A 14,424-nucleotide genomic window follows, 5' to 3' on the forward strand; every position below is an offset into this window, starting at 1 on the left:
AACACTGTGCTAGGCACTCCACCACAGAGGTTGGTTCTTTTTACAAGAAATCTTCTATACCTGTAATTATATTTCTTCTAGTGTGTACATTAGAGTGCTGCAATCAGCGTTTTCACTTGAGCAGTAAATAGTTCGCACGGGCAATGCTAGATGGCATACAGATTTGTAAGATCTTCCGCTCGAGCAAAAAACGCTCGATCCACCGGAATACGCCCGAATTCTCGTATTTCTGTCATTAGTCTATGGTAGTGAGCCCTGAAATATGGATCGTGAAGTAAAAGACGAAGTGAAATTGAAAAATAAGTGAACATAGTCATCATCTCCACGTTACAATGCAGTTTTGTATATCTTACCAAGATATGTGAAAATGAAATACATGATTATGGGCTGAAACTACCTAGGCTGACATTTTATGTTTTTACAATTATTGTCACATGAAAATGATGTTAGACTGAATGTTGTAACTGCATTTTATTATTTCGTAGAATATGATTATACTTTTCGGTAAGTGAACAATGATGTACACGTACTTGTTGCACTGTGATACGATACTTGTAATTGCTTAGGCAGGTGTGTCAGCATGTGTATCCATTTTATGTTTCGGTCTGTAGATATTGCATACTTTCATGTATATTGTATTTGAGTCTTACATAATAATATACGGAATTATTATTTAGAATTGTAATTGCATAGTGATTTCCTTCCATGTATGGGTTTTAGGTTGAAATAATAAAAAATAACCCATGGCTCGACAGCCCTTGAAGGGCCTACGCTGATCTCCCAACTGCCAGTCTCCCTCCCACAATCCTACATCGAGGTGTGGAGATCTTCAACCGGTATTAGGGTGGCATGGGGTCAGCATGTCAAACCACCAGCCGTTACAGGAGATTTCCGAGACCGGGTTACGCTACTCACTCGTAGCTCCCCAAATTCCTCACGATGGTGGGTTGCCACCGGTCCTATACACAGGCCGAGAACCCAGACACTGAACCCAGGGGGACTCAAACCAATGTCGTCCCGCAGTCGGACTCCAAAGTTTTAGGTTGACAGTGCTGCTTATTGGGCTCTGAAATACGGAAAGTTGTCAATCATTCCGCTACGAGTGTGGTACACTTGAGCATAGCATGATCGAGCATGGGAGACTTTAACGAGTTTGAACAAGCGAAAGTGGTCTCATTCAGCACTCTAGAGTACATATTGCTTGCATTGTAGAATTCTACTAGTTTTTGGTTGTTACAAGCATTTCGGGAGAACGTATGTTCTATTAAATAAATGCTGGATGACGAGTGTATGTGATCTCACAAAACTTAACACCAAAAAAAAAAAAAAAAAAAAAAGGAAAGGAAAAAAAAAAAAAAAGTGTCTCAATGTGCGACACTCAACATACAGTGATGTCTACCAGATGTAATACATCACTTTTCTAATTGCATTTCCCAAATAGAGAAAAGGAACTCCAGATATCTTTTGCAGTTACTATCACTGAACAATTTGTAATGCAGTCAACAAATCAAAAACCACACATCTTTTGGGGAAACATCCTATATTATTGACATATTTATTGATGCAACATTATTCTAGAAATTCTTTGATGGTTCAAAAGAAACTTTGCATTGACTCAGTGAGAGGACCTCTTTTTAGAGAGGAGAGATGTACACTAGAGTCCTGATCCTTTCAGACATATCTTTTGTGGGTTTATGGTAATAAAACAGAAGAAGTAAGGTGTCATCAAATACCACAGTGTATCACATTTTTGTTAGACTTCAGTATAAATGTACAGAAATATTCTGCACAAATATTATATTGGCACTTGAAGATCTTTTTGTCAGCTGACTGAAAACTAATCATTTCCTGTCTCAAATAAATTAAAATCATATTTCAAAATTTACTTATCCACGTTATTTACACATTAAAGATTTTATTGCAGAATAGGCACACAAAATATTCCTCCTCCATTGTGTTGCCCTATTATACACGCAAATGTTCGAATAAGGAAGAAAGAATACCAACTGGCATGATTCTCAGTCCATATTTGATAAATTTATTATCATTATGTAACACTATCATCACAATCTTTCCGTAAGTTCACACTGTTAATAGTAAAATTGCAATAACTAGTTACAATTTGATTGTAGACCTGAGTTAGGAGCCAGCTTAATTCAGCATTTGTGTCCACATAAACCTGGCTGGTAACCCGAGAACACCTGTTCGAATCACATCACCTGGATACTATCCATTGTCTAGTGTTTATTCCAACACCATTAAGTTTAAAACAGTGTTTGTCAACCTTCATGGGACCGTGGCCCAGAAAATTATTCTTTCTTTAAAGTCAATGCCCTGATTTCAACTTGTAAATACCCATTTTTTAAAACTTAATACATTAATTAGTATTGGCCGCGGTGGCTCAGTCGGTAACGCGTCTGACTACCATGCTCAAGGTCCCGGGTTCGATCCCCGGCCGGTTCAAATCCGGGAACTTTTCTAATGATGGAAGCGGCCCCGGCGCCCACTCAGCGTCGAATAACATTGGGTACCTGGGGGAAACCCTGGGGGGTAAAGGCGGTCAGGGGCGTGATGCTGATCACATCACCCCCACTCACGACCGGATCAAGAAAGTGTGGGGCGTTACCCCCACACCCCCTATACGCCTTCATGGTGTGGTGCTAAGCACAGGGGAGCACTTTACCTTTTACCTTTTATTAATTAGTATTAACCCTTAAAATTAAATATTAATAAATAAATTATGGCATATTCATAAATAGTTCAATTAAATCTAGGCTTGTTAGCCTGTATTTTTTAATTTCACCCGATATTGTTCATAAAAATCTCTCTTGCTTGAGCCAATAATACAAAATAATCTTATTTGATTCTTTCCCATCAACAGCATTTCTAAAGAAGTAAGTTATGACTAAGTGATGAAAGATAATGCAAATTACCAGGAATTCCTTTTTCCACCCAAGAAATATTTCTTTCTTTATAGGGTCAACAATGTGTTGTAACATATTGTAGATTTGTGCGTGTTACTCACTATTAAAGGAAATAACTACGTTAAATAGTATTGATTAATTTAACTACTTACGTGAGTGAGTATGGAGTCTTATTAGGACAACGTTTCGGAGGTCAGACTGCTTCCTTCATCAGGTTCGTGGATGTTTCTAGGCACAGAGCCACGTAAAAGAAGTGTTGAATGAGGATTTGGTTAACGGTTAACAAAAACTCTGCCATATTCAAACTTAAAAAATCTCAGCATGTTAAAAACTTCGTAAAAATACTCCACACTTATGTTAAAATAACAACCAGCCTGGGCTCGTAACGGCCACTTGGGATCCTTTCTTAGTTATTTTAACATAAGTGTGAAGTATTTTTACGAAGTTTTTAACATGCTGAGATCTTTTAAGTTTGAATATGGTGTAAGTGTCTTTAACCTTAACCCTTAACCAAATCCTCATTCAACACTTCTTTTACGCAGCACTATGCTCGGTGCCTAGAAACATCCACGAACCTGATGAAGGAGGCAGCCTGACCTCCGAAACGTTGTCCTAATAAAACTCCATACTCACATACGTAAGTAGTAAAATTAATCAATACTATTTAACGTAGTTATTTCCAATGTGTTGTAAATGACACTTTACTGCAAAGATAATGATTTTGTAAAATGCATAATAAAAAGTACATTTTGTAATGTTCAGTATCATCGTTGGTTATATATTAACATTTTAGTCATATTTTGATAAATTTTAGGGTATTAATGCATGCATATTTAAAATATATTAGGCCACAGAAATTAGAACCCTAATCATTATCATTTTATCAGTTGTATCAATCAGGCAGTGATTTATCCACACACACAATTTCATCAACAACCCCTAACTTTTTTTCACAAAGGCACAATTTATGGTCCTTTTGGCTCTCAAGTTACACTTACACACTCTAAACTGTGAACTCACCCCCCTTCCCACCAGATGGAAAATTCTAGATAAACCCTTGCGGATAATGTATCTGTCCCATTCTGAACATTTCATATCAATACCCTGTGAACAATAGAACCTTTGTAGAAGCAAGACAACAGAACCTCTCCTTCAACCCTTACCTGAAACAATGCAAAAATGAAACAACCCTCAACTGAGCAATCAAACAATCCATCACCATGCCCAAACCACATCTATAAAACATTCCTCTGAATGGAGTAAAATTTCTGCAACTTACCCTCTGGCATTTCCCGTGCATGAAGTACTTGCAGATGGACTCGTTCCCTCTCTGCTCCCGTTTCATGAGGGTTTTGCAAGGTCTTTTGTTCATTCCGCCACCGCGGGAGGACACTCCGCCTCTTCTCCGCTTCATCCCCCTGCCTCTCCTGTCACCGGAATGCCGGAATTCTCCCCTTTGCTCTTCATACTCACTCTCATACGAATCATATGGACTCTCGTAGTGGCCTGTAAGTGGAGACAAATTAATACATTTTAACTTCACTTGCAGTTACAAAAGTGGAAGGTTACATTTTCTAAAATAATAATAATATAAATTAAGTCTTGAAGCTTTCCTGGCGATGAATGATGAAAAGGTTCTCTCGGGCTATCGACCTGGTGAGGACAGACTCACCTGGTCGAAAGCCCGAGAGAATCTTTTCAATAATATTTTTTGTTAATTAGTGCCAATCTGGCTAATCACAACAATTAGGATAAATGATGGAGCATTCCATGAAAGGTGGTCCTACTGCATGTAAATAATCTGAAAATTAAGTGCCATAAAATTAAAGTATATGTACTGCGGGTAGTGGATGGCGTCCAGACATTGAGAACATAACAATCATGTTAGTTGAGTTCATGCTAGCTGTAGTAAAATCAAAAACAGTACCAGAAGAGGAAGAAGAAGAAGAAAAAGAAAATAAAAGTTAGGTGTAAGGAAGTTGTCTGCTCTCAAGTGATGTAGTTCATGCCCAATAGAAAACCAAAATATGACTCGAAACCAATGTTTGTGCGACACTGACATTGAGTTGCACTTATTTCAAAGACTTCTACACCAGAAAGATTTATTCTGTTTAAACCTGAAGCATACATGTGTGTTATTGTATTTTTATATTATTGTATAATAATTGTATTTGTGTATTATTTATATTTGTCATGGAAAATGAAAGCAATTCTATAAAAACATATTTTTAGCTGCTTACAATAAAAAATAATGTACGTATTGACTCTTTTGTTCTCTGCATATTTCATTAAAACCGATTATACTAGTTTGAGCTGAAACAAATTATTTGTTCTAATGGTGTTTCTAGTATGCTTGAATATGTATAATACAGGATGATTCTTCTGCAAGATCCTGCAAAACACGAATATCTCAGCTCATTGAAAGCATACAAATAAACAACATGTGGTAAAAAGAACCTGATATTTGAGAAATGAAGAAAATAAAGTCAGCTGACGGTGAGTAACAATGAGTGGCCATAACAGTGAGTAGCAATGTATCTTCCTTTCGGCTGTAGTTGGCACTCGCTATGGTATCATTGGCTTCTGTGAAGTGCACAGTCACTGGCATACAGGTTTCTTTTCAATTTTTGCTTAGTGTGTGAAGTTATAATGCATAATGGGTTACACAGTAGCAGAGCATGTGTTCATGAAAATATGCAGCATTGAGATCAATTCTGCCTGGACAGTGGTGGTGGACATTTTAAACACCTCCTTTATCATGAATAAAGCTATGTATTCATATACGTATGTTCTAAATAAAATTCATGGCCTTTGAGATATTTCCATGGGCATTATAGCGAAAGAATCACCCTGTATGAAAAAATACATTTTTGGATACATTATTTAATACAAAATAATACAAAATTTGAAATAAATGTCAACAATCATCTGAAAATATCCACAAAAAGGCTTTCTTTCTCTGTGAGTGGCATAGGAATTCGACCTCTCTTTTTTTTTTTTTTTTTCGATTTGAAATGAATAATTTCCAGGTGATGCCAAATTTTCACAGTTACGCAGGATAATGAAATAAAAGTAACAAAATGCATTAACTAAGTTTCTCTAAATTTTTATATGATGAGATTTAAAATTATTTATGAGCTTCTCAACAGGTTACTTCAGAAATGAACCACAGATAAAAGTGAATTGTACAGCTATAACTTGTTGTTGAAACTTACCAGGGGAGTTAAAGTGAGATGATCGATGATTTGGTGAAGCGCCTCTCACAAACATCATTTCTTCATCATCATCCTCATCTTGCTCTCCTGCGAGACCTTCCTCTTGCGACTGGTGACGGTGATGATGATGGTTTCTTTTCTGCTTCTGAAAAAACAAAACACAAACAACATGACAAACAATCTGCTATTTACACTACATAGAAACATGCTAACCACTGCAAACTGTTGTTCCCTTCACAGGTACTATAAGCAAATAAATGTACACAGCACTGAAAATACATTAAAGAACAGGTCACATTTCACTAACATTGTTCAAGCTAGACTGATAAGTCCACTTTTATGCACAGATAGGTTAATCGCGACTGGATCTAGCTTAGAGTGGGATCTGAACCATCATGTGGCTTAACCAGGTATCGAACCTGGGATCCCTTGATTACAAGGCATCAATGCTACCACTGCATCATCAAGGAGGCCCCGTAATTAACGTATTTAAATTACCAGACCAAAAACATAAGAGGAGAGACAGGAACCATATCTATTGCCAGAACAGTACAAACATCTGCAACATAAACAGAAAATGAGAGAAGATTCCTCTACTGTCTTCAGAACGTATAACTAGTTTCATTACTATTCTTCAATTTTATTTCTTTTTCTCCTTTTTTAAGTATGGATATTATTTATTGGCCCTTACATGTCATTATCGTCAACAATAACCTGTTAAGTATAGCAAGGTTCATTACAATATACGCAACACTTTCCGATATCGATACCACTGGTATTTGTCAATACTGATACATTGACATCAGTATCAGCTCAACCTTAATATATAGGGTACACACAAATGAATGGTGTGGTTATAAATGTCAATAAAACCACACTATTAATTTGTGTATACCCTGTATATGTTGACAGATAGAGATGGGGATAAATGGATGGATAGAGGGGGGGGAGAGAGTTTGCCACTGATAATCAAACCCAGATGCCCTTGAGAATAAGAGGACAACATTAAGCACTATGCACGATGATTACTAATAAACATATTGGTAATTCAATTTTGTTCTTTCTTGTTCAGACTTCACTATCAGACATATTACTCCCAGCAAAAAAGTTGAGCAAATATCAAATATTCTCGACTCCCTGTGTGCAACAAAGACAGGCAAAGAAGAAAGTGTGTCATATGTTTCTACCTTTCCACTAATTGCCACCAAATCCATTCTTAGAGAGCGAGCACTTCACCTTTAACAGCCTTCAAAGTGACCAGCTGCCCACGCACGCTTCGGTGAGCGCCAACTTTCACTGCATGGTTCAAGTGAATCATGCATGATATGTGGTAATAAATAGCGGCTCTTCTGATTCCAGGTTAGGAGAAGCATATCCTTCATTCTCCTTGCATGTATTAATATCAGAACTTCATTAAAATCTACATCCTGTTCCTGCTTCTTCATGTAAATTGTTACGAGGAATGAATGAATGAATTAAAATATTTGGATGCATCAGCAAATCCATTTTGCACCCTTCAGGGTTCAATGTAGAGGGGACATGGGTGTGGCCAGAGATTTTTTAAGGGGTAGGGTATCAGGCAATATCAAACTTGAATACTAGAGATAATAATTATTATCATGCTTATGATTATTATTATAAAATAATAACTATTATCAACTCAATACAATACATTGATTTATTGTAAATTTGTTGTTGTTGTTGTCATTATTATTATTATTATTATTATTATTATTATTATTATTATATCCTTGAGGAGACTTTTTGTACTCGATCCACCAGATGAGTGAATATCCATCCAACACAACAATTTTTTTTTTTTTAATTTTCTACATTTCATGCAGTTAGTTTACAGAAGTGCATAGTTATTCTATTTTGTTATTAACTTGAACACATCTTGTTGAAGAAAAAGATTTAAAAGTTGAGAGGAAATTTTTGCCTTAGTGTTTATATTGTGTGATTTCTCGCATAAAACGTGGAATTTTTGAAACTCTGAAAGCATTTATTCTTAGATGAAAACACAAACTGGTTCATGTAATTTTTCTTTCTATTTAATGCATTTTTACTTCACTTTCTATTCAAATAATAACTATCTGGACTTTATTTCCGATATTAACAATAGAATTAACGAGTTTTCTGAATGTTTTGTAACTTGAAATGCATGATGCCAATTTCCAGGGGAAGTTCAACAGACCTGTTCAACCTTCTCTCCCAACACCCATGATATGGAGAAATATCCCCTAATCTAAAATCCTTACATGAGAGTTAAAAATATTGAGAAAGGTTAAAAATGCAGGTTGTAAAGGGACATGCACAGGACATACACAATATATTAAAAAGGTAAAGTCATACTAAAAGGACTTCCTCAGAGAGAGTGGAAAGGCCCAGCTCTTCTCACAAAGCTAAAAACATCAGTTAAACATCTCATCTCCCAACATGGATGATAAATCACTGGGAATGTTAAAACTTTGTCTGAGGAATAAAATGACATTACAGAGACGGCACATCAGAGGGTCCACCCTTGCAGAGGGCAAGAGAGTTGATGAGGAAGTGGCCATTTAAAAACAAGCAGCCTGCGGAGTCAAGTTTCGCCTCTGTAAACAGCATTGCATGGAGAAAATTGCTTGTTCTTTCCTGCTTTCTGTGGCATGCTTGGCAGAGGCAATGTTGCTACATGAAGGGAAATTTTCCTTGGTGCAGCAAAATGTATGTCCAGTTTTAGGTACAAACAGAGATGTTATGAAAAAATATAGCAATTGTTGTCAAACTCCTGTTCTTGTCTGACTTGAATGTTTTACTTACACCTAATTAATCTAGATAGAGTACATAGTAAATATATACAATACATAAGAATTGTTGCAGTAAATGAGGTGAAATTTTCAGGTAAACAAGAAACACCAACAGGAAAAGAGAAAGCTAACCTTTGGTTCGCTCTCATTCTCTTCATCTCTTCTTCGTTGGATTTTTGGCCTGTTTCTTGAAGGATCTTCTTGTCCCATGTTTCCTTTGATTTCTACTGCAGCTTTGGCTTCAGTTTTCTTCTCACTCTCAGCTTTTCCTCCCGAAGTATCCACGCCTGCAGTTTCCATCCCCATCTCCTCCTCATCCAGGATTTCTCCATCTTCCAAATCGGCATCATCCTCAGGACTACAACGAAAAAGATGCAATGCTTGTTAAGTTATAATGAATAAAGTTATATTTTACAAGTTTACTTGTATTACTATTCATAATATAACATGTATATAATATAAAAATTTGGAACTTTCGCACTAAAATATTCATAACAATAGAAAATATAAACCAATCATGTATGCTTATCCATGTCTGGCTGTGTCCAAAAGATCCACAAACAGGCTTGAATTTTGGTTTTGTCGGAAGTAACGTCACCTACTGCAGTTCCAAAGTGCCAATTAAATGAGCAATCAAGCTGGTATCATGCAGTAAGTGACAATGCACCAGAGGCGCAAATTCATTCGAGTACCTGACCTCACCGAAAATCAATTCTAACCTACACTTGAACTGATTTATATAATCAAGATATAGTACTACTGTAAACAGGAACCAAGCTGACTTCCATTTCTAGAGACTAGCGTTGTTTTGCAAATATTGGGATCCAGAGCTGGAGTGGATGGTTAGACCCTACTACTGTATGCCGTTGTCATAATTCCTCCCATTGTCGCAGTAAACTGGACGATAGGACTAGGAGTAAAATGAATAAACGGAGAGACAAATCCTTATTCTCTCAGGTCTCGAGTTCGATCCTCTTTTCAGGCATATTGCAAAGTAGCTCGGTTCCAAATTTAAACTGTAGGTCTAATTCCAATCAGCCTGTTACGAGCAAAGAGTGAACTTTAATCAAATGTAAAAGAAAAAAATATTCTCGAGTCTGTTAAACTTGGTGATAAAAGACAGAATATTGGAGCCTTTAAAAGTATTACCATAATAATATATACAAAAGCGTGCAGTTGGGAGGGGCGATTGCCCATATCGCCCTCCCCGTGGATCCGTGCCTACAATGCACACTTGTTTACTACACTTGTTCACTTGTTTGAAATGACGGAAGTCAAAAGTCAGCCAAGTGTTGGTTGTGGTTCTTCTATTTTGTGGAAATGTAAGTATACGAGCTTTCTAAAGTGCTGTGTCATTTCTATGGTGAAAAAAATAAGTGTTTATAATGTGGGGAAAACAGTTTTATCTACTGATCTTATTAGGCGCTGCAGTGAAAGTGCAATCTGAAAGATTTGCCCTTCCAGTCTAGGCTTCAAGACTGAACTGCAACAACATTCTCGAACGATGTTCGCATCAAGTACAGTCTTGCACCTTTTGGACACGGCCTCTGAACTCTTTGTTTTCAACAACCTAGGCACTCAAATATTTAACTGAAACCCTTTAATTTTTCATTGACCCATCACCAAAGACGTAGGAATTCCTATTACTATCTTGCTTCTTAAGGCGAAAATTGATGACATCAAGTTTTCTAGAGTAGGAGGGGCCTTTAGTGTGTGTCTTGTGGTGCTGGGCACACACAGAAATTTTGGTTCATTTTTATTATTATTTTACTTCGATTTTATGCCACTTTTTTTTCAATAGGGAAGATGAGGATGAATGGCATGGACGTCCAGAAGGGGAGCAGGGGATAACAGTGCAACCCCCTGGAAAATAAATGTCGACCTAAAAGTATGTTTCACACATGTAATTTTATTTCAGTCGCAGTCATTTTTGTTTATTATTAAAAGGATGCTGCATATTAGGTGTGTAGTGTTAGAGCCCCATACATCTCTTATATTTGAACTAAGATTAGATTAGATTAGATTTATTTTCTTTTTGTGTGAGCCATAGGCTGTACGCACTACATATTTTTGATTTTTCTACACTATTTTGTTACATTTAGTTTTCGTTTAAGCTGTCTCTTACTTTGTCCCCTATATACACATTCTTCCCCTCCCTCGGCAGTTCTTCTTCCAGTTTTTCTCCTCACCTCTTTTCCTGCACTCTCACCAAAACATGCATACATTTTGCTTTACACACACTTACACTATAAAGATGGCTCCTCTGGAGCATGATCACTCATTTCGTTGCCTTCTCTAATAGCTTTCCCCCCACCGTTCTCTTACTTCCCCCAGGTATTTCCCCACTTGCTGCCCCGCTTCCTTTATCTTTATTATGTCCTCTACCACTTCTATCATCTCCCTGCCTGTTAAGTTTTTCATCCATTTGTCCCTTAGGTCACGTGTAGAAGGGCAGTTCAGTAGGATATGCTTATCCGTATCCTCCCCCTCGCACAAAGGACATATCGTTTCCCCTGCTTCATTCCTCTTTCTTAGTTGTTTCCATCCCCCTAATAATGGAGGTGGTATGGTGAGCACCATGCTTCAACTGCCTTTATTCTCATGGATAGTCCAGGACAGAGATATATATACCTTTGAACTGTGTGTCCAGTGTTGTCACTTCTAAGTGGGGGGTGCCATCCAACAGTTGAATAAACCATCCCCCCCCCTAGGGTAATTTGTATAAGTCTCCCCCATGCCCACATTGTGTCCATGTTGATACATACAAGCATCCCCCAGCTAGGAATTTCCACTTCAAGCGCTGGCCTCAATGTCATCGCTGAAAAAGTTGAAAATTTTGTGCAGAATCGAAGGAGACTACATGGGAGCTCTCGCTTGACAACAGTGGCGTGCCCAGGATTTTCGAAAGGGGGGGGGGTTGTCTTATTTCTTAGTAGTCTGCCTTATATTTTGCCATATTTTCCAACAATTAAAGTCATTTCTTTTTTAGATTCTGGGGCAATGGTGAGGGTTATAAGCTTATAACACCACGAACCTCTCTCTTTGGGCATGCCACTGCCTGGCAAAAATCGGCAACATGGGTGAGTTGAATGCTGGACAATTGTCACTTCACGCTTGCACAAGGATCATGAGTAAGATCAGTGGCGGAGATTAGGTCTCAAACTGAGGGAGGGGGAGTTTACTTTCTCTTGGTCATTAAGATTACATAGTGCGGGACACTGCCCCTACGACTCCCCTTACGCCGGCACTGAATAAGATAAAGATTCAATGTCCTCTTTCTGTCCGAATGTTAGGGAGATTTCACATCAAAGCGACAAGTGCCACGCGATACGTGTCGCTTCAGGATGTCACCAATCGAACGCAGGTTTGTGTGGCCTGCCATGCCGCTACGCTGTGAAACGTTGCTGTTGATTGGCTCGTTCCCAAGCGACATGTGTCACTTGTAGAGCCCCGACCTCCATGGCAGAGTGATTATCACAGCTCTCTACGAGCCCAGGGGACCCGGGTTCGAATACATGCGCCGGGACGTGGGTGTTCTTTGCCAATGTCCTTCACCAATTTCACCATATCATCACGCATCCTCATCGTCGCGATTAACCAAAATTAGCAGAAAAGCGTCGCTAAATAACAGAAAAATCTGTTTGCCAGAACCGAAACTATCAGGACATAAAGTTTGCAGATATAAAAGTGATGCAATTTTCGTGACTCAAGCCATCGAAATAGATGATGACGTGGCGTTTCTGACGTGTCATGTTCCCCACCCAACGTGAGTTGGTGAGACTAATTCCGCTTGCCTGGTGGCTTAGTCTTCCCTTTAAAAAATAATATTGGATACTTGAAAACTTCGTAAACTTCAGAACCATTAAAAAAGTAGGGTTTAAGCCTCCGTTTTGAAAGTTATTATTTTGCGTTACTTCTCTACCGCTTTAGATAATCGCAACGATGAGGATGAATGGTTATTAAGATGAGATTGATGAAGGGACACTCACAAATATAACCTCTCTTTTCTGTTCCGGCAGAAAGAACCTCAAATGCAGGAAAAATATGACTTACTACTAATAAAAGATGACGCAATCCCCACCGTTAACGAAAATTCTGGACATGCCTATGCTCGGAACACCCATGCCCCCCCCCCCCGCCTTTATTATTCTACTATTATTCCCCAACCGATATTTTTATTATTTCCATACCCAGAAGAGGCACATAGTTGTTCAGATTCCACTTTAAACTGTAGGTCCCGTCCCGATTAGCCTTTCTGCGCATAAATGGACTTAAAACACACTCAAATTTATTATTATTGCACATACAGTTAGTGTACTAAAATGTATAGTTATTCTATTTTGTTATTTTGGGAGAAATTTTAGCCACTATGTTTATGATGTGTGACAAAACTAATTTTTGAAAACTCTGAAACGATTTACTCTTTGCTTTAAATAGTAAAGCTTGTATTTTACACTTCATTTTTCGATTAAAAGTATTGTTTTTTACTTCGTTATTCTGTTCGAATAATAACTAACTGAACTTTATTTCCGTTATTAACACTTGAGATAAACGATGCCACTTTCAAGGAGGGGGGGTCGGGTAGACGGAACTGCTCGACCCCCCCCCCCTCCTCTCCACGCTCATGCACGGGGTATACATTTAGGAAGAATATAACGAATTATTCCTTCTTTGCTTACAAGAAAAGCACTATGGCAATGGATTCTTAATTTGTGAAGTATATGGCCGCCATTACATGACGCAGAGCTTGCTTCTGATTGGTTCTGCTACGGAAAACGCCAAGAAAATCAGGATCGATTTTATCGGTGCAAAAAGGCTTTCTGAAAGACTGTAACTAGGATCAGAGAGGTTCTGACCTAAATAATATATTTAGAAAGACCTATAGATATTAATATGTAAGCATGATTGTTCATAAGTGACAGTACGTGAATAGTTTGATGAAACGGGATAATTAGTGTTACATTACTTTAACTAAGGAAAATTCAGTACAATTGCATTTGTTATTTACAGCTGCGTGAAGCGATAAGTCTCTGATTTCTTCTTATATCTGTCTTTATCTGAGACCGGGCTTCAAAAAGACGCCTGATGTCTCATTTCTTATCGAATCTAGATAAATAGGTTTATTTTCAGCTGTAGAGTTCTATGAAAAGCGCGTGGGCAAAAGCTAAATTCCACGAAACGAAAACAAACTAACAAAATGCAGTAAACCTAAAAATGTATTTCAAAAATGCAATAAAAACCTTTCAAAATACTGAAGAATGAGTATAACCCCCTCAAGAAAGTGAAAAATGCCCAAAAATTCAAAGCAATGTTTTCTGATTCTAACCGAAGGGAAAGTGATAATACGATATAATAAGCGTCTGGACGTCTGGAGGAGGGGCAAGGCGGCCACGACTAAAGTTAATATCATCCCAAAATATATTTCACACCTATACCTTCACTTCATTCACAGAAATTTATGTTCATTATTTCAAGGGCGTCAGAGGAAAATAATAA

General features: G+C 37.8%; 1 protein-coding gene across 4 annotated transcripts in view; it reads right to left on the reverse strand.

Moving 5' to 3' along the window:
* LOC145995967 (uncharacterized) overlaps positions 1–14,424 on the reverse strand; it is a 62,572-nt gene that overhangs the window by 23,598 nt on the left and 24,550 nt on the right. For all 4 annotated transcript variants that reach the window (XM_083132052.1, XM_083132054.1, XM_083132051.1 and 1 more), the window contains exons 2-4: positions 9,061–9,286; positions 6,140–6,284; positions 4,204–4,430 (exon numbers count right to left, since the gene is read on the reverse strand). In XM_083132052.1, the coding sequence (XP_082988178.1) occupies positions 4,204–4,430; positions 6,140–6,284; positions 9,061–9,286 (598 nt within the window). The remainder of the gene's footprint in view (positions 1–4,203; positions 4,431–6,139; positions 6,285–9,060; positions 9,287–14,424) is intronic.

This window comes from Lepisma saccharinum, chromosome 12 (genome assembly GCF_977018435.1).
Source record: "Lepisma saccharinum chromosome 12, izLepSacc3.1, whole genome shotgun sequence".
Classification (NCBI taxonomy): domain Eukaryota; kingdom Metazoa; phylum Arthropoda; class Insecta; order Zygentoma; family Lepismatidae; genus Lepisma; species Lepisma saccharinum.